The sequence below is a fragment of the Dromiciops gliroides genome, chromosome 2, assembly GCF_019393635.1.
Source record: "Dromiciops gliroides isolate mDroGli1 chromosome 2, mDroGli1.pri, whole genome shotgun sequence".
NCBI classification, from domain to species: domain Eukaryota; kingdom Metazoa; phylum Chordata; class Mammalia; order Microbiotheria; family Microbiotheriidae; genus Dromiciops; species Dromiciops gliroides.
Genome location: NC_057862.1, coordinates 164658989 through 164679835, shown reverse-complemented (window position 1 = coordinate 164679835; position 20847 = coordinate 164658989). Strand labels below are relative to the sequence as shown.

General features: G+C 38.2%; 1 protein-coding gene across 1 annotated transcript in view; it reads right to left on the bottom strand.

Moving 5' to 3' along the window:
- WDR72 (WD repeat domain 72) overlaps positions 1-20847 on the bottom strand; it is a 255840-nt gene that overhangs the window by 205310 nt on the left and 29683 nt on the right. Inside the window, 3 exon segments of the mRNA XM_043980475.1 lie at positions 13514-13709; positions 16587-16807; positions 19698-19946. Of these exon segments, the coding sequence (XP_043836410.1) occupies positions 13514-13709; positions 16587-16807; positions 19698-19946 (666 nt within the window).

Here is a 20847-nt window from a genome sequence, read left to right as displayed (position 1 = left end):
CCAAGGGCCCAGAGATTGTTAACACAGAAACTGACAAATGAAAACAATTAGAGTAGTAAGAAAGGGAATTTTAAAGAGAATATAGGCATATTTCAAAGTGCCTGAGGATCGTGGATTTCAAAAGTGAAGCTATAACAGTTTTCTCTGTAGTAGGAAAACATAAGGTCACCTTATGGCTGAAATTACAAATTTCAAATAACTGTTAAGTCAAAAATTCTTATTTCAATTCCATTTCAGGCATCTGTATCATGTGTACCCTCAGTACAAATTTTCCTTAATAATTTCTACCTGACAGTTTGTGGTGGGTGGGTTTTTTGTTTGGTTTTTTTGGTTTTTTGTTTGTTTGTTTGTTTTGTTTCCCAAATCTTGTGTAGCTTTATCTGTCCATTTCATGAAATTTCAGAATTGAAATTTCTCAAGGTGCCACTTCATGGAGTTCTGTTTACCCCTGTATTTGAAGACTGCTAACAAGTTCTAAGCCATAAGACACAAGCTCCAGACCTGAATTCATTTATTCATTCAACTAATATTTATCAATTGCTATTCTAGGCAGTAAAGACAAAACAGAGATAAAGGAAATATGTCCCTGAAATTAGTTCTTAATAAGACGGAGGCTAAGGAAGATTTCTCTAAAAATTTAAAATACAAGGATAAGCACAGGATTCTTCTTCAAGCTACAGAAGCTACTTTGTAGAAAGCAATGGTAAGTGGCTTTTGGCCAATCAAAATATCCCAGACTTGTAAGGTAAGGCGAAAATGAACACATGCCATCAATTTGTCTAGCGGTCATGTGGGTTTTGATAATTAAAAAAAAAAAACACAACACAAATGTGTGTTAAATATAGGAAAAAAAAGAATCTGCTCACTGGCTGAGGGTCTTCATTTTATATGCTGCTTTCCAGCTTAGGACCTGTCCTTTGATTTCTCTTTTTACTTGGACCATCCTTGGAAACACAAAAGACTTCCTATCAAGCCTTCCCAAATGAGTTTATGGTAGAAGGCAGAAATCATTGGTGCTCTCAGATAAACAAAATGCACCTAATGTCCTTTAGTCTCTCAACCAGATTAGAGGGCCTATTTTCCCAGAGACCTATAATCATTACAGTCCACTGAATCTAGCCTTTCCAATCTTTTCTGTGGCAGCTGGTTATTGGGAAGTTGCTAGGGAATTGAAAGGAGTCAGCTTGGGGAAAGGCAGATGGCTCCTTTGGGCTTATCTCAGCTAAACATTGCAGCTGTGATACCCACAGAGGCTCCCAATGTCTCGGAGCTTCCACAGAGGATGCTTGCAGAAGGGGGTTCTCCTAGGGTAGGCTACAAAGCTGTTATCCTAAAATATTCCAATTCAGGCGTTGTTGCTAGAGAATATGTCTGGACATCTAAATCAAGAATCCTCTCCATATGCTTGACCAAAGCAAGAGGGTCAGCTGAAGCTGATCTCAGTGTTCAAATCTAGTGTGTTCAAATCTACCTTAAAAAAGAACAGGAAGGGAGAGACTACAAAAGAAAACAATAAAATCAGTGAAAAGCAAGATTTAATTGGTAAAAATAATGCTAAGTAAAGAAAATATTTCTTTTTTACCATTAGAGATTGTATTGATTTTCATATTGGTTTCTGAATACACCAAATGTTCCAAAGACATCCTGTACATCCCACAATAACACTCCTAACGTATACTCAGATACTAGCAAAGTTATATTAAAAGTTGAATTGAAAAATATTCCCATTAACACAAAGAACAAATACTGGTTTGAAGATATGGGAAACATGTCTTATCAGATTCAAGTTAAATCAGTGGCTTAATGACACTTGTAATTGCATATACACATTATTAAAATCTCATAAGTATTAGCCAGTATCCTAGAAATTGTAACATAATAGCTTAGGGTGAAGATGTCTAGGATTGTTAAAACAAAGATCCATCAAAAATACTTTCACATTTGAGCCAAGTTGGAAAATAAAATTAGTTGTGTTTGGTTTTCTTTCAAAAAACAACTGTGTTGGGGCAGCTAGGTGGTGCAGTGGATAAAGCACTGGCCCTAGATTCAGGAGGACCTGAGTTCAAACCTGGCCTGACACTTGACACTTGACAGCTGTGGGACCCTGGGCAAGTCACTTAACCCTCATTGCCCTGCAAAAGAAAAACAAACACACACACACACACACACACACACACACACACACACACACGAAGCTAATTTTTTTAAAAAAGATTTTAAAAAGGGGGCAGCTAGATGGCGTAGTGGATAAAGCACTGGCCCTGGATTCAGGAGGACCTGAGTTCAAATCTAGCCTCAGACACTGTCAGCTGTGTGACATTAAGCAAGTCACTTAACCCTCATTGCCCCATCCCCCCCAAAAAAGATTTTAAAAACAACTGTGTTATTAAGATAAAGGAAGCTTACAAAGATATACTTGATATATATACATACATGTGTATGTACCAAGAACATTAGGTTTAAAAAAATTTTTTTAATCCTAAATTTAAAAAAGAAATGAAAAGCAACATGTGTTAAGTTTCTCCTAAACAGAAACAGAAGGCAGCTAGATGGTACAGTGGATAGAGTACCAGGCCTGGAATCAAGAAGACCTGAGTTCAAATCTGACTTTACTTACCTGGGCAATTCACTTAACCCAGTTTGCCTCCATTTCCTTATCTGTAAAAAGAGCTGGAGAAGGAAATGGCAAACCATTTCAGTATCCTTGCCAAGAAAACCCCAAATAGGGTCACGATGAGTTGGATATGACTGAAACAACTGAACAACAACAATCTAGCCATGGACTCTCACCAACAGTATGGAGCGTAGTCAAAAGAGAGGCCAAGTTTCACTGTCAGGACTCTGTTATTAGGGTCCTAAGATATATCATTTAGTGCCTCTAACCATAATTCAAGGATGAAATCCAGCTTTCATATTTCTTTAATTTTCTACTTTAGGGAGCAGTTAGGTGGTGAAGTGGATAAAGTACTGGCCCTGGATTCAGGAGGACCTGAGTTCAAATCCGGCCTCAGACACTTGACACTAGCTATGTGACCCTGGGCAAGTCACTTAACCCTCACTGCCCCACAAAACAACAACAAAACAAACAAATTTTCTACTTTAAAGAATCCTTAACTTCAACAGTATGGATATCCCTTTATATATTTAACACCTCATAGGCCATAAATAAAATCTGATTATGCTCTGTCTTCATGTTTACAAATAGCTCAGAACATCATAATTTCCATAGATAAAATAAATCAAGGGGTCATATTAGGTGAGAAATTGTGAGTAATCAGTAAAGACTTGGTAAAATAGCAGACACAATAACCATATACATATATATTACACATACGTGTATACACACGTGTGTGTATACAGTCCAGAACTTCCTCTATTAGCTTACTTGCCCATGTTCTTTTTTCATCACTCTCCAGATTAAGACAGATCAGCAGTTGAGAAACTGTGCTTTAAGCCTCAGAGAGTTGTTACTTTAGGCTGTGGTAAAAATTATTTGTGGTAAAAAATTATTGGAGTTTTAGCTGACTCATTTGGGAGAGGCCACACCTGGCCTACCCTGAAGTTATGTATGCTACTGAGGTCAGAAGGAGAACTCTCCATAGGTAGTTATGAAGGACCTCCCGTTTTGGGGGAGGGGAGAAGAGTCTCTTCCAGAAGGCTCTCTCACTCGCCCACTGGCTCCTTGGTCTTCTCGGTGATGCGAGAAAGCTAGCAGACTTTTCAGGTGTGGTGAGTTAAGAGAATTTACCTGTATTTCTTTTTCCTATTTCCTTATTTTTGATTTTTATTAATTTCACTTTTGTTGCTTAATTAATTCCCAAGTAATAAAATCTGATCCTTTTGTGGAAAAGAAGCTATAAGGCTCCTTTCTTATTGGCCTGGGAGAAATATCTAAAAGGGCAGTTCAGAGGCAAGGGAGCTTTGAACCTAAAGGTCCCTCATTATTTCCAGGACCCCAATATTTCGGCGAGCCACCCAATTAATGCTCTGTATATTAAATTTCAGCCCCACGAGGCTCTGAGAATGTAAGTAATTTGTTCAGGTTACACAATCAATATGTGTTAAATTTGAACCCAGGATTCCCTGACTCACAAGACAGTTCTCTCTCCACTTAAACCAAGGTGACTCTCAAATAGATTGTAAAGCTGAGTTTAAAAAATAATTGGAAAGTAATTCTATTAGCTCATGAGTTCCACTGCTATCTTCACAATTTGAAGTAGACATGAAGAAAGCCCCCAGAATACTCAGTAGACTCCCTGTGTCAAGCATATGGAAAGATGTGAGGAAGAGTCACACAATGTAATCAGGCTTGGATTGGCTGTTATTTGAATCACTGGAGAAAATACTCACACAATAAGATCATAGGTTCACTGGAGTATTGAAGTGAGATATCTAGGTAGAAATGCCTAGATTTAAGAGAACTGACAAAGAGCAGACCTTAATATGAGCTGCCTGAAATCTGAAAGGCAATGATATGATGTCCCAACACAGACTCTGGTAGCTACGGTACTTAAGGAGTGGTAGACAATGTGCCCCATAAATGACTGCATAACTGAAAGAATCTGTACCCCGACTTCTGTGTCTTCAAGAAGTTTACAAGCACTCTTCCCATCCAATCCTCTATGGGTTACTTACCACCTTCTAATTAATTCCAAGCAGTAGTAGTAGAAAGCGGCTAAGTCTAGCCGAGGCCCAGGTGTCCCCAAAAGGAACAATTTCCCCAAAGCCCCAAGTCATTAGATCCCTACTGTATGATTTCTTGTCTCATTCTTTAATTATTACATGAGTATAAATCTTCTGCTCCCCAAAGACTGAAACTCCTTGGAGGTCAAGGCCCCTTCCTTGAACCTTTGCATCTTCCACAGGGCCTCACACAATGCTGGTGGTCAATAAATGCTTCAGGAGCTGAATTGGACAGGGCATGGGGGAAAACAAACTTTAGAAACAAATAGGCAGCTTGAGAAAGAAGAATTACCAAGAGACCCAATAGAAACCTCAGCACTCATGCAAACCTCAAGAATGTACAAATGCAGGAAAAGTTCACAAAAAACCCTTTTTTGGATTAAAAATAGCAAATTATAACAAACCTCTAAGTACCCAGAAATAGGAAAGAAGGGAGGAAAAAGGATAAAGGAAACTGTTAGCAGAGTATACTTAAGCATATTAGTAATAATAATAATAATAATAATAATAACGAAAGCATTTAGAGAAAGGTAAAATAGGAAAATCATGTTTTGTCTTTCAAAATGGGACATATTTTTCTCTGAAAAATCTCCTCATACTAAGAGAATTTTATCTATAATCTACAACAACAAAATAATGCATCTTTAGAAAAATGACACAAGAGATTATTATATGTCAGATGCTACAAATCCAAATACTATCTTTAAGACAAATATAATGAAAGTTGGAGGAAGCTGGCCATGCTGACAAAGCAGGAAACAGAATCTAAATTTGTACCTGTTTCTACCCAACAGAAAGCCTGACAATAAAACCAGGAAAAAATCCATTTCTTTACCATTTCAAGGCACGATGACAGTAGGCCTCATAGGTTTCAGAGATAGAACTGGTCCTTCATAAAAAATTTTTTTAAATTTATTTTATCTTTATAGTAGTATAGACTAAACAGTCCAGGATGAGGGTGGGCCAATAAAATTTGTGGAGTGGAAAATTACTTCTTGATATGGTGACCTTATGTGACATTTTGGTGTGACAAGGTATGAATTTTAAAGTACTGAAATGCTATTTTGGCAAAGCTGATTATATACTTTTTGATAATTGTGCACTCTATTTGGCTCAACAAATGAAGCTAGAGGTGATGTAAAATGATGGCAACCTCCTAAATTCTGGATATTTTGTGAAAATATTTTGAGAATATTAGCATTTAAAAGACATAAGCGGGGCAGCTAGGTGGCGCAGTGGATAGAGCACCAGCCCTGGAGTCAGGAGTACCTGAGTTCAAATCCGGCCTCAGACACTTAACACTTACTAGCTGTGTGACCCTGGGCAAGTCACTTAACCCCAATTGCCTCACTAAAAAAACAAAAAAACAAACAAACAAACAAAAATAAAAGACATAAGCTATCTGGTCATTCTTAGTAGTTTTTCTAAAGATCCATGTTTAATATGATTTGAAACTATGAAAGTAAAGTAATTCTAGTTTCTCTGACATCATTATAAATGAGATAGCATATATAAGTAAAGTAGATTTTCCAAATAACTCCCTTTAAGGGAGAGAAAGCATGGCCAAGTATGTTAAGGGGACCACATTAGAGTCTAAGAATATGTGGGTTCTCATAAATATAATCTCATAATATAATCCAAATTTCATAAATACTAGCTGTGTAACTACTATGTGAGTCACTAACCTCAGTGTTTCATGGAAATAAGGTGCCCTAAGTGCCCCCAATTCCTTCCTAATGACTTAGCAGGATTGGTGTAGTTGGCCCTTCTGTAAAATTGCCTTTAAGAACCCAGGTTCAGGGGCAGCTAGGTGGTGCAGTGGATAGAGCACCAGCCCTGGAGTTAGGAGTACCTGAGTTCAAATCTGGCCTTAGACACTTAACACTTACTAGCTGTGTGACCCTGGGCAAGTCACTTAACCCCAATTGCCTCATTAAAAAAAAAAAAAAAAAAGAACCCAGGTTCATGCAGGGCAGCTAGGTGGCACAGTGGATAAAGCACTGGCCTTGGATTCAGGAGGACCCGAGTTCAAATCCGGCTGCAGACACTTGACATTTACTAGCTGCATGACCCTGGGCAAGTCACTTAACCCTCATTGCCCTGCCAAAAAAAACAAAACAAAACAAAACAAAAAAACCAAAGCACCCAGGTTAAAAAAAATTGTTTTAATTTTTAAAAATATATTTAAAAAAAAGAACCCAGGTTCACTACAACACCATGATGAAGGCATGAAAGAAATAACAGCTGAAATAGTAATCATGAAATCAGGGACCGTTTAATGTTTGTCTTTGCATCTCCAGCACCTAGCAGAAAGTCTGATATTTAATAAATTTAATACATTCTTTTGACTGTTTTTTTTTTTTTGGTGGAGCAATGAGGGTTAAGTGACTTGCCCAGGGTCACACAGCTAGTAAGTGTCAAGTGTTTGAGGAAGGATTTGAATGCAGGTCCTCCTGAATCCAGGGCCGGTGCTTTATCCTTTTTGATTGATTTTTGACAATATTTTTCAATCCCAAATTCTGATATCCCTGAGTCTCTATGCAGGTTTTGAACCCCACATATAATTGCCTTTCCACCTTGAAAAAACGTCTACCCTTGGGCTCCTATCCTGACTGGTAACTACTTCTCCTAAAACAGAATGTCAAACACACAACCCACAACACTCCTGAATGCAGCCCAAATCAGATTAAAATGTAATTGAGAAATACTTAACAAAATAAATAAAAATACAACAGAACATAGATAGTATTAACATGTGGTTTTCTAAGTCATGTGGCTTGCAGGGATACTTATGTATGGTTTAGTGGTCTCTGTTTCTTTTGGAAATACCACTACTAGAAAGTCCCAGTCACCATTTTTCACTTTATTCCCTATTATTCAGCCATCTCCCCTGGATCCTCGCCACCTACTGGACAACTCAAACCACCATGATATACTTCTCTAGGCTCTCTAGTCATTTCCTCTTTGGGTTCTTCATCCCCTTCTAGTTTGGGAAACATGAACCATAATCAAATCAACTCTGGCATATTTCCTGGATAGGAAATGTCAATCTATTCCCCTGACTGGTCTTAGAAGTCCATCCACAATCTTGTAACTGGACCAAATACCCCGCTCTTGGTCACCACTGCCCTTTTTAAAATTTTCTTCTTTGAATGTAAACTTCTTGCGGGCACAAATCATCTTTGCTTTTATTCTTGTATAACTAGTCCTTGACACTTAATCATCACTTTTAAATGCTTTTTCATTCATTCATTCATTCATTCATTCATTCATTCATTCATTCATCCAATCATTACCACCATCCATCTGAGGGCAAGAGATGCTATTTTGGTTTCCCAAAAGAACCTGGAAGCAAGAAGATACATTCACAGCAGGCATCTATGTGCAAAGGCCAGTTAAGACTGGGATTCATTTGGCAGGAATTTCCTATGTATTGCCACTAATTTGACATTTTCTTGATGACTTAACAAGCCATTTCTTGGCTGAACATTAATATATTTGCTTTTCCATATTTCCCCTGGAAGCTAGCTATCATTTCTGCTGACAATATTCTTCCTACTTGGAGTCCTCTCAATTATTTTGCCATACTCAAGAAATCAGATAACCAGAGTTGTTGAAACGATGCATAAATTAATTAAAATTTGATAAGGTAATAGTAATGCTCTGAAGGTAACTCATAGAATTAGCCACAGATGGATTGAGAAGGTACAGAAGGCCTTGATTGCTTTTAATTCTCCTTCCAAAGGGTAAAGATTGCCAGAATTTTGACTTTTATTTGAGGTGCTACTATTTAATTACAATTACAATGATAAGTCTGATCAGAAGATTAACATTACAAAAAATATTTTCAAGAAAGTGGCAAGAGACTGCATCTTTATACACAAACCCTGTTTATCTAATACCTCACATTGAACAACATGGATTTTAACTGGAGGGTCTTATCATTAATAAAATAATCTATCTGAAATTAGAAAAAAAATTTTGCCACGAAAATTTCTCCATTCACCCTGTTTTAACAGGAGCACATAGTCCTTTCAAAGAATAGTTCTTATCTTATAGAATCTTATCTGAGAGTCAAGATTTATTCCTGGCTTGTATTTTAGAAAAATGAGTATTAAATTATTTCTATTGTGTTCCAGAGTGATGGAGGTGACAAAGCTGCCCAGAGTTGTCACTGCCCAACACACTGTAGGCACTCAGATATTAATCAATAATGACATCTCCTATTTTTTCCCCTCCTATCTAGATCTCAACATCATAGGAAGGCTAACAAATCAATACACAAAACTGGATAGCCCCATCACTCCAAGTCCAGGAATACAGCTTTGTTTAGTAAGGGGAAAAAGGTACTCAAAGTTATATGCATTCTTGTCTATTTCTTCTGTCTACCCTTTCAAAAGAAGAGCATTTTAGCCTGACATCTAAGACCTTATTCAGATTCTCATCTAAAAGGACCATTATGTCTCTGAAATCAAAATTGGGGAAAGGTACATAGGTCTGAGATATGCCTTCTTGTCTCAAATAAACAACAACAAAAGAAGAAAACTTGAAATGGCTCATTAGCTCTATCAAGTTCCAGAGTTTTGTACTTAATGCTACAGAGGGATATGAAAAAAATATAAAAATCTAGCCGTTGTCCTTGAGGGCTTACAACCTGATTATCTCACCCTCCTTTGTCCCAGTCCATTGCTAGTTATAAACCCTAATGTCAACAAGGACTACTAAAGAAAGGCTTGGAGAGGATACCTTCTTTCCCTTAAAACTCGGAAAACAATTCAAATGTTAGTACTGTGTTTTATGTAAATGAGTCCCAACTGAAACTTTAATTTTTTTTAAACTACTATAAGGGAGCAGGATGTGTTTCTGGGGAAAATTATGCCTTTTAAATGTCCATTAGGGGCAGTGGATAGACCACTGGCCCTGGAGTCAGGAGGACCCGAGTTCAAATCTGGCCTCAGACACTTAACACTTACTAGCTGGTGACCCTGGGCAAGTCACTTAACCCCAATTGCCTCACACAGAAAAAAAATATCCATTAGAAGAAATGACTGATCAACATATTTCTCAATACCTTGAGTATTCTTTCTGCATGACAAGGATCATAGAATTCCAGATTAATATCTGGAATGGACCCTATAAGGGATTTAATCCAAATTGCTCATTTTATAAATGAGGAAATGAAAGGTGGGAAAATTTAAGTGAATCACCCACATATGTGGCTGAACCAACATTCAAACTCGGGCACTTTGACTCCATGTCCCAGCTTTGCTCCTTGGTACCCCGTGTAACTTTGTTTACATTATTTAACCTGCTGAGTCCCAATTTCCTTATCTGTAAAGTGAGGAGGATAGAATAAATGAGGATTGAATAAACTGTAAGATCTCAAAAGACTACCATAAGTAATTTTTTAAATAATTGATGAAAAGTTCCCCATACACATGGAGTTAAGTACACTGAAAAACGGGGATAATAACTATACAAAATTGTGCAAGAGGTGAAATGGTTCTTTTCCCTCTCATATCACACTTATGATTCTTACTATCCCTACCACCATCATTCAACATTCTGACCAGCCCCTTCAGTTTCTTTCTCCAAATGTCCAAGAATTAATTAATTAGAGGCTACCCTAGAATAGCAATTACTAATGAGCCATTGAGGGGCAACTAGGAGGTGCAGTGGTTGAGTGCTGGGCCTAAAGTCAGGAAGACCTGAATTGAAATCTGCACTCAGACACTTACTAGTTATGTGACCCTGAGCAAGGGTTTGCCTCGGTTTCCTCACCTGCAAAATGAGAGAAGGAAATGGCAAGCCACTCCAGTATCTTTGCCAAGAAAACCCCAAATAGGGCCACAAAGAGTCACACATGACTGAAACAACTGAACAACATCAATAAGCTATTGACATTTTGGTGTGGATTAATTTAGTGCATTATATCTTCTAGAGTCTAGGAAATCCTAATTAGAAGAACCCACAAGGCTTTGGTTCTAACAGCGTAATTTCTGACTGAAAAGCAGTAATGGTTAATGGAATATTTCAGAGGACAGAGATTGTGTGGAGTATTTGGGGGTATTAAGTATTTCACAAAGTGTTCTGATAAAGTAAAAGAGTGTGGTATTACTTTCATGACTCAGGCTTTCATCACCTCTCACCTGGTCATTTATAATAGCTATCTAATTTGTCCCCCTGCCTCTCCCCCTCCCTCCCTCTCCCCCTCTCCATTTCAACCCACTCTTCAGAGATGACTTTCCTGAATGAGTTGTTCTGACCCTGTCACACACCTCCCTACATACACACACACTCACACGTGCACATACAATAAACCAGGGGCTCTTCAGGAACTCTAGGATCCAATGCAAACTTCTATATCCAGCACTTAAAGCTCTTCATAACCTTGCCCTATGCTTCCTGGCCCTGTGCTGTCTCTAATCTTCTTACTCATCTCTCCCCTCTAGGCATTATGTGGTAGAGCCGCATTGGCCTACTAGCTGCTCCATCCATGTGGCATTCCATCTCCCCTGTCCTCACCTCCACATCCTGGAGTCCCCAGTCCCTTTAAGATTTATCTCAAATACTCTGCAGTAGGCCTTTCCTGGTACCACATCTCCTTTCCCCCTAGCAGCTACTGACTTCCTCTCTAAGGTTACTTACAAGGGTGGGAAGGCAAAAGTTTAACAACCAGCTCCTTGGGGGCGGGGCAGGGGATATAGCAGGACATACTTTTAAGTTTAATCTGCATTATTACCATTTTCTCTATCACTTTCATATATCTAGACAACAACGAAATAATAAATCCAGCAGTCTTGAATGTATGTACCCATTTATATACTTGTTGCCTATGCCCATTAGAATGCTCCTTGAGGGAGTGAATTTTGGGGGGAAGGAGGGAGGGAGGGAGGAAAGGAGGAAGAGAAGAAAGAATGAAGGAAAGAAGGAAGAAGATAAGAGGAAAAAAGGGGAAAGAAAAAAGGGAGGGAAAGAAGAAAGAACATAAGAAAGGAGGAGAGAAAGTAAGAGGAAAGCAGCAAGGAAATGCAATGGATAGCATGGTAAATTTGAAGTTAAAAGACCTTGAGACCAAATCCTGTCTCATATACTTGCTGGCTGTGGGATATTGAGTTAGTCACTAAAACTCTCTTGGGTAACCTAAAACCTCAGTGTCATCATCTATAAAATTGAAATAATACTAACACCTACCTCCTAGGGTTATTTGGAAGATCAAATGCACTTTGCAGACTTTAAAAACACTATAGAAATGTTAACTACATTATACTGTATGCATCTAAATTGTCGTAGTATACAGTCAGTCAACAAGCATTCACTAAGCGCCTACTATTTGCCTGCATGTAGCTAAATTCTGGAAGTACAAACAACTGTAAAAACCAGTCCCAGCTCTCAAAGAGCTCAAAGTCTAATAGAGCAGACAACCTATGAATAACTATGTAGACATTACAGGATAAATGAAAGACGATTAACAGAGGGAAGGCATTAGCATTAAGGAGCACAAGGAAAGGGTTCTTATAGAAAGGGGGACTTTCAATGAGACTTAAAGGACACTTTGGAGACTTGAGGCAGGGATGAGGAGGAATCGACGACAGAACTCATTTGGCTTCATGCTATTCAAGGCTTGAAACCTATTGACATAATATAAAATGCTACAGGCAAACTCATGAACCACTCTGCTAGGAGGTTCATTAACTGATGCAGGAGTTCTATCCACTGGAACAGAGGACAGTGGAAGACAATGGAGGTCAGGGCTGCAGCAGGTGTGTCTTTCATATTTTAGCAGAAATAAAGACCAGGAGGAAGTGGTGATGAGGATGGAAATTGGGATTGGGGATATTGCAGTAACTTGAGATAAGCAATGCTTTAACATGCTAGCTATGACTAACCATTCTTATACACTGGTCATTAAGGTCTTAGCTGCAAAAGGAAGGAAGACCCATAGTCTGGCATAATCCCCTTTGGGTCAGAGCACACAGCTCCTGAGTTAGGAAAAGGTAGAGGTTTTATCTCAGGATCACATGAAACAGCAGGGTCCCTTAGAACCCTCTTTGAGAACTGCTAGTATAAACCATCCTTTCTGTTGATAGTATCCAGCACAAAACCATTACTGATTAATCAATAAAAACTCATGTGGGGGTTTCACTGAAATGTACTTTTATAACAACTCATTTGCTCACATTCATTAATTACCTTGTCCCTCCTGTTACACTCCCAGGATTCACCTGAAAAGAGTGAGTAACCTATTGTTGGTCACAGAAGTCTAAGATTTTAGACAACCTAGAAGTTGCTATGACATATTTCTTATCCTTTGAATTGTCACCTTCCCTATCCTAAACACCTGGCATATACAAAGTTCAGGGAGAACACTCAACTCTCAGCTTTCCTGACCAGACTTTTGTCAGCTTTGCAATTAATTATATTCCATTATTACAAATCATCAATTAGCCCAAAAGGTTGCTGAGCTTGGGAGTGTGCTGAAGAAGGCAGAATCTAATGATAATTTGAGATGAGTAGGACACTAAATTTCTCTCTTGTTAATAATTAAAGTAGATAACTTATGTTTTTATTTATAGCTTCCAGAAATATCCGGCTCATTTCTGTGCACTGCAATGTCAGCTAATCATCTGCTTGTCAGGATCTGACTTAGGCTATTGTATTTTATTATCGGCGCACCCAGCTTCTTTGGAAGTCATTAAGCACAGCCCATTTGTACTAAAATTAAAATCTCCAAAGGTTAGGCCTGCTGTGCTTTCCCGGCCCTCCTGCCTTGTCATTTGCTTCGAAAAAATACTATCATCAGGAATTTTTAGAAAAATATGCTACTTACCAGTTTCAATTTCCCAGATGTAAACAGAATCATCTGCACATCCAACAATTAAGAAATTTTCTACAGGGTGCCATTTTATTGTTGTCACAGGGGAAAGGTGCTTCTGAGCCTTCAAAAGACACGTCTGTTCCTCAAGGTGGAGTAGTATAACTGAGTGGTCATTGCACACGCAGCACACGGCGTGGTGATCTTTCAACTAGGAAATAAATGACATTATTTCTGTAGGAGTTAATTTAATTTGATGTTTCTAATAGATGACTCAGACTTTTGGTTTGTTTTTAGTTTACAATGTTTACATTGGCAAGATAGTTTCTCTAAGCCCTTATGTGTAACACAACTTTCACTGATGGATTTCCATGGTTCCTCTCATTCAGCTCAAATTGTTATTTCAAGAATATGGAAACACAAGATGATTACTTAAACTCAACAGACTACAGGAAAGGACAAAGATTACAGTGGAAACTTCTGAATTGTAATCTATAGTAAACTAAAGTTTAAAACTTGACATCTTCCCATCAAATTCAGGCAAAATAAAGTCAATAGAAATAATAAGTACAGAATAAAATTGAGCAATGACAAAAAAAATCCACTTACTACCTTTTCCCAGAGTAATTCTGGTAGATTCAGTTTAGGTTAGATTTGCATAACATAAACCAGTATTTCTCATTTGTAGCCTCAAAATATGATTGTATGATTCACAGGCCATATAGCATATGTAGCCGAAAATGTGGCAGAAGTCCCAGGTTCTAGTATGGGCTATGGCATAAACAACACGGATGGTCTTAGGGTATAACTTCCTTACGCCTGACTTTCCTTAACAATTAAATAGAAATATTACTACTTGGCACTACCTATCTGAGAGGGAAATTGTGAAGAAAACTCTCTGTAAATTACAAGGTTTACATAAACGTGAAAAATTATCAATATCATCATTATCCCATGAGTTTGACCATAATCTAAGAAGGCAATTGGTATCTCCAACACAATATAGGAAATCCCTGAAATAAGAACAATTGTACAGGTAAGCGTCACTCCATAAAATACTGTTTCTTCTCTACTGTTTAACTGGAATATAATTTATATCTAGGAGCATTGTGGAAGGATAGCTGAAATTTTGCAGAAAATAGTTTAATTCTTTGGACTTTGGGCACAAAGGTCTACCAGTGAAGATCTTTCACCTAATTTGAAATATTTTCCCAAGCAGAGTTATTAATCTGGGTTAAATAACTTGCCCAGGGTCACAAAGCTAGTAAGTATGTGAGGCTGGATTTGAACTCAGGTCCTCCTGAGTCCAGGGCCTTTGCTTTATGCAATAAGCCACCTAGCTCAAAATATATTCAATATATTTTTGACCTATTTTTATTTATAAGGCAATAATTTGACTCCCCCACCATAATTGATGTAGTTACAGAAAGCAAATTCCATAACACAGGTAATGAAATATTGTATTACAAGGTGCTAACACCCAGTGATCCTTACAAAATACCTTTCTGATAAAATCAGAAGGGGCAACGTTACAGGTTGGTTAGGCCATGCTCTTAGGAGTTTTAAATAGCTAAACTGTGGAGAAAATTCATAGATTTGCAATCTAGAAGCTGCCTATGTAGGAGACTCTAACCATAAACTTGACCATGGTTTCAGGCAATGGAGGTACTCATCCAGAAGGAGAAACCATCCTATCCAGCACCTGGAGAGTTTACGGTATAGTTGAAAGAGAAGGGACATAAGACTCTAAAAGTTGCTTCAAAGAAGAGGACTTTGGGGGTGCAGTGGATAGAGCACCGGCCCTGGATTCAGGAGGACCTGAGTTCAAATCCGGCTGCAGACACTTGACACTTACTAGCTGTGTGATCCTGGGCAAGTCACTTAACCCCCATTGCCCCGCAAAAAAACAAAACAAAGAAGAGGACTTCTGACAGAGAGAGGGAGAAAGAGAAAGAGAGAGGGGCGGAGGGAGGGATGGAAGGGGAGAGGGAGAGGGAAAAGCGTAGGGAGAGAGGGAAAGTGAAGGGGAGATGGAGAGGGAGAGAAAGAACCATAGACTGAAGGGAGAAGTAGCCCTGACATTTGAAAAATAGAACTGTGGATATCTTAGGAGCCCAGCTGAACAACCCACCAGCAGAAACCATGCACCTAGGAGGGAGATCGGAAAGGGCTTTTTTAGGAGAGCAAATGACATGGAGGCCCTTAAGTTCCATAACTACAAGTTGTCTTGGCCACATGGGTACCTCACTACTACTCCACATTGGTTGATGACCAATTACTCTTTGCAAAGACACTGTATGTATTTGTGAATGAATTTGTCCCATGTTTGGGAGGAAAAGAACTCAGAAGACAAGTAAAATATTTTATAACTAATGGTCTTATTATGCCATCTTAGTAAATGCATTGGCTAATAGCTAATTATGTCTATTGGGAGACTGGTAACTAAAAGCTCATTGGTGGAGGCCCATGAGGTGCAAACCCTTTTGAACTCCAGGTAGCAGCAACCTCTGAGTAACCAAGTGGGGATAGCCCAGAGGAAGTAAACACTATGCTAGAATAACAAACAGCAATTCTTACCCTGATATCATTGATTATGATTATCTCATTGTCACTGAATATTCTATGTAAAACCTTTAAGTGTAGCACAAATGTGAGCTAATATAATTATTGTCATTTACAAGGTTTATTATCAGAGAATCATCAGCAAATTGACCAATTTCTAATAGTACCAGCCATAAAGATTTGCTAGGTAAAGGGCTAGAAACTATTAGTTAAACAAGGTCCCTGGATTTCCTTTCTCCATGTTAATGCTGGTTCCTCTGTTTTAGTTGATAAGTGACTATAAAGAGTGAATTTCCATATCAAAGGAAAGTTGTGATTAACTTCAAACCCAAGCCCACAAAAAAGCAAATAGTGTCTTTTTCCTAAAGCAAATAGGAAAAAAAAAGATAATGTAGATTTCTTTATTAAATTAAGCTTTTAAACCCCTCTTAAGTTGTAAGTATAAACTAAAATAAAAAGAAAAGTGTTAAGCAATTCAAATAATAACAATAATAATTGAGTGATTCTTTTTTCCCCTTTTACTTACTGTGAAGATTTCTGGTGACATCAGAAGGCTGGTTACTGGACCCGCCCACAAAAGAAATTTATGCAAGATTTCTTCAGTTAAAATGTCCCACCAGATTACACAAGAATCTTGATCCCCTGAAACCATCCAGCTTTGATCTAATTTAGAAGAGTGGCTATGAGGATAGAGTAATGAAGTCACACTTTTGCTGTGGCCTCTAAGAACTTTGTGAGGTAAGGAATCTGAAAGCAGAAAGAAGAAGGTTAAATGTTTTCACTGGCTCAAGGATAGGGTCTTATTTTTTTTCTTTTGGATGGTTTACAGTTTTTATGAAAAAGGACTATCATGACTGAATTGATGACCTACTCTTTGAGTTTCTCCCCATGCTACCTCCTTTCCACCTTCCCCCCTCAAAAAAAAAAAAAAGCAATATAAAAATTTCACAGATTCTGCTTAAAAAAAAAAAAGGTCCATTAGACATGAGAAAGTTACCCCTTCAAAAACAAGAAATCTCTCAAGGACCTGAACTATTGAGAGAAAGAATGTCCCTAAGATTCCATCAGGATGGTTTGTTACTATAAGGTATGGGAGGAAACATCTTTTATACCTTTTGTTCTTCTTTTGAAGCTAACTTCAAAATAATATACACTATTGCTATTGTGGGCCACTAGGTGGTGCGGTGGATAGAGCACAAGGCCTGGAGTCAGGAAGATTCATCTTCCTGATTTCAAATTCTGGCCTCAGACACTTACTTGCTGTATGACCCTGGGCAAGTCACTTAACCCTGTTCACCCCAGTTTCCACATCTGTAAAATGAACTGGAGAAGGAAATGGCAAACCACTCCAGTATCTTTGCCCCAGAAAGCCCAAATGGGGTCAGGAAAGAGTCAGATATGACTAAAATGACTAAACAACAACCAACATACCTACTATGAAAAAAAAAGTTTGTCCTTACCAGACGATAACAAACAATACAGAGGCAAAATATATTGCAGTTCTCAAAATTTCAAAAACATAAATTCATGTTAAACTGGTTAAATAAATCAGGAATTGTATAAACATGGATAGAGGAACAAAAAAAAGCCCATGTGGGAGCTGAAATTATATTATCTCTCAGTGGGTGAGCCTTTTGCTTCCTTTCCCCTAGGCTAATCTGCTGACATCTGACCCCAAGACAAAGGTCAGGATAAAATTACTTAGACACACCTTATAAGAAGAGGGGACTGATAACATGGGAAATTATGATCACAATAATAATAAAATTAAAACAGCCTATATAACATTAGTAGTATATTTCAGAGGCAATATTCTTTGCCACATCTTAGCGGGTCAGTCAATGAACAACCACTATGTATACAAGTAACTCATATCAACTCTTACAAGTACAATGATGATGACATCTACGCAGATGATTCCCAGGTCTACCTATTTAAGCCTTGTTTCTCTTCTGAGCTCCAGTCCCAAATTCCCTCTGGACAACTATAACAGGGTGCCCATTTTTGTTGTTTTTCAGTTGTGTCCCCATTTGGAGTTTTTCTTGCAAATAGTAGAATAGTTTGCTATTTCCTTCTCTAGCTCAGTTTACAGATGAGGAAACTGAGGCAAACAGAGTTAAGTGACTTGCCCAGAGTCACATAGCTAATAAGTATCTGAGGCCAGATTTGAACTCAGGAAAATTAGTTTTCAAACTCAACATGTCCAAAATAAAATTCATTTGTTCTTTTACCCAAAACCTGATCCTCTTCCATATTTCCTTATTTCTTCTGAGGAAACCACGATTTTTCTAGTCACCTAGGTTTTTGACCTTAGTCACCCTTACCTCTTCACTTGCCTTCACCCCACCATATCTAAGCAGTCACCAAGTCTCATCAAATCTAAGTACCATATCTCTAGTATCAATTCACTTCTTTCCACTCAATGTGATCACCACTCTCATTGAGGTCCACATCACCTCTCACCTCAAGTATTGCAACATCCTAATTGTTCTCACAATTTCTGGTTGCTCCCCTCTTTGATTCATCTTCCAATCAGACATAGCTGCCAACTTTATATATTTAAAATACATCTTTGACTATGTCATTGCACTAATCAGGAAGCTTCACTGGCTCCCCAATGTATCTTGGATTAAATAAGTATTTCCCCCTTTTTTGCCATTTAAAATCCTTCATAATCTGGCTGCAATCTGTCTTTCCATACTGATGGGAAATTACTTCCTTTCACTCATTCAACATTCTAGGTAAGCTTGCCTCTGTGTAGTTTCCATACACGGAATACTTGATCTCAACTCTCTTATATTTCCACATAGGCTATGGCCCATCCCTTAAATAACAGTTTTCCTCAGCTATACTTAGAAACCTGAGCTTCAAGGCCATCTCCTTTTCTGATCAGTTGTTATTGTCCTTTCTCCCACAAAACTACTCTGAATTTCGTTGCTCAGCCTTTTTTTTTTCCAGTCATATCTGACTCTTTGTAACCGCATTGGAGGTTTTCTTGGCAAAGATACTGGAGTAGTTTGCCATTTCCTTCTCCATTTCATTTTATAGACGAGGAAACTAAGGGAAACAGGACCAAATGACTTGCCCAAGGTCATACATCGAGTAAATGAGGCCAGATTTGAACTCAAGAAGATAGATGTCTTCCTGACTCCTCTATCCACTGTGCCACCCAACTGCCCCAATTTTTAAATTTACTCTGTATATATTTAGCATTTATTTATTTGTCACATGTAACATCTCACCTACCCACCTTTCTGCCCTAGCCCTAGGAGAATATAAATCCCTTGAGGAAAATAATTTTTATTTTTGCAAAGGACAAAACAAACACCTCTCCAAACCTTGCCCCCAAGTTTCTGAGGACCCATGATCCCATCTTTAGCATGTCTGTAGAACTCAACACAAGTCCTACCACCAAGCTCAACTCATTACTCAGGATCTATTAGTTTTTAATATGTAACTTAGTACAACATCAAAAGCTGTCTAAAACTATATAAAACTATGAACAAACACTAAGTATGGATAGTTACACCCCTCGGAAACCAATCTGTCTTACTGAGCTCAAATCCAGTGCTTCTTATCAACATGAAACATTACCTCTGATTTGACTTGACATTGTTTAATGAATTCAACTAGTTACCTTTTTTAAATAATGCACTGTCTTCCAAAAGTCCTGCTTTTGCTGCATTTAAGGCAAGTGTTATAATGATCCTTCCATCTTCACATCCACATATTAGCTTGTCAAATTTTGGAATATACATTGATGAAGTGACTGCTGGGATTTCAGCTCCATCTTTGAGATCAGAGAAACCATCAATAATGCTGGGTGATATAGTATGATGCTTGTCAAAATTATCTTGAAGGGTGTAAGTAGTAGTTATTGGTATCTCTAGAAAGGGTAGAGAAGGAGGGATGAATAAAAAAATGGGTATGATAATTCATCACAATCACCAAAATAATTGAGTCAATGTGTCATTGGGGAAGCCAAAAATTCCTAGCTACTTAACAGTGGCATACAAATGAGCTAACTAGAATTCTTCTATAATCCAAGGTCTTCAAGTCCTGATTCCTGGGCCCTATAATACTGAGGGCATGATTAGAGTAGATTGATGTCAGGGAAATCCATCCTGAATTGGAGCAACCAAAGATACAAGAGGAAGTCCTGAGATGGTAGAATTGGTTCTGAGGAACGTCATATGGTGCTTTCATCTTGCCTTAGCCAAAGATGAGAGGAGAAGATAGAGATGTAGTGTATGGTGGTAGAAAGAACAGTAGATATGGAGTAAAAAGCCCTAGGCTTAAATGCCAGTGGCAGTTCTATAAAATGAGGTTAGATGACCTCTAAGGAAGGTTTCTTCTCACTCTCAAGATCCTAAATCTCGGATATTAGGTTACTATATGGAAAATCTCAGTCTGAAAAATGCTGAAATACTAGTGTCATGCCCAAACTGTATTTCTGAGGTTTACTAGCTATCACAGACACTCTTTGTGGTATGTTTCACCAGGGTCAGGTTCAGGGGTATTCTGACCTCTCACTACCTTGGACCCCAAAATTCTGAGGCTACTTCAGCAGCTATTGGACACTTTGGGGATTTAAATAAGGCTTGCAGGGGCAGCTAGGTGGTGCAGTGGATAAAGCACTGGCCCTGGATTCAGAAGGACCTGAGTTCAAATCTGCTCTCAGACACTTGACACTTACTAGCTGTGTGACCCTAGGCAAGTCACTTAACTCTCATTGCCCCACAGCAAAAAACAAACAAATAAATTTAAAAATGAGTGGATAAGTAAAT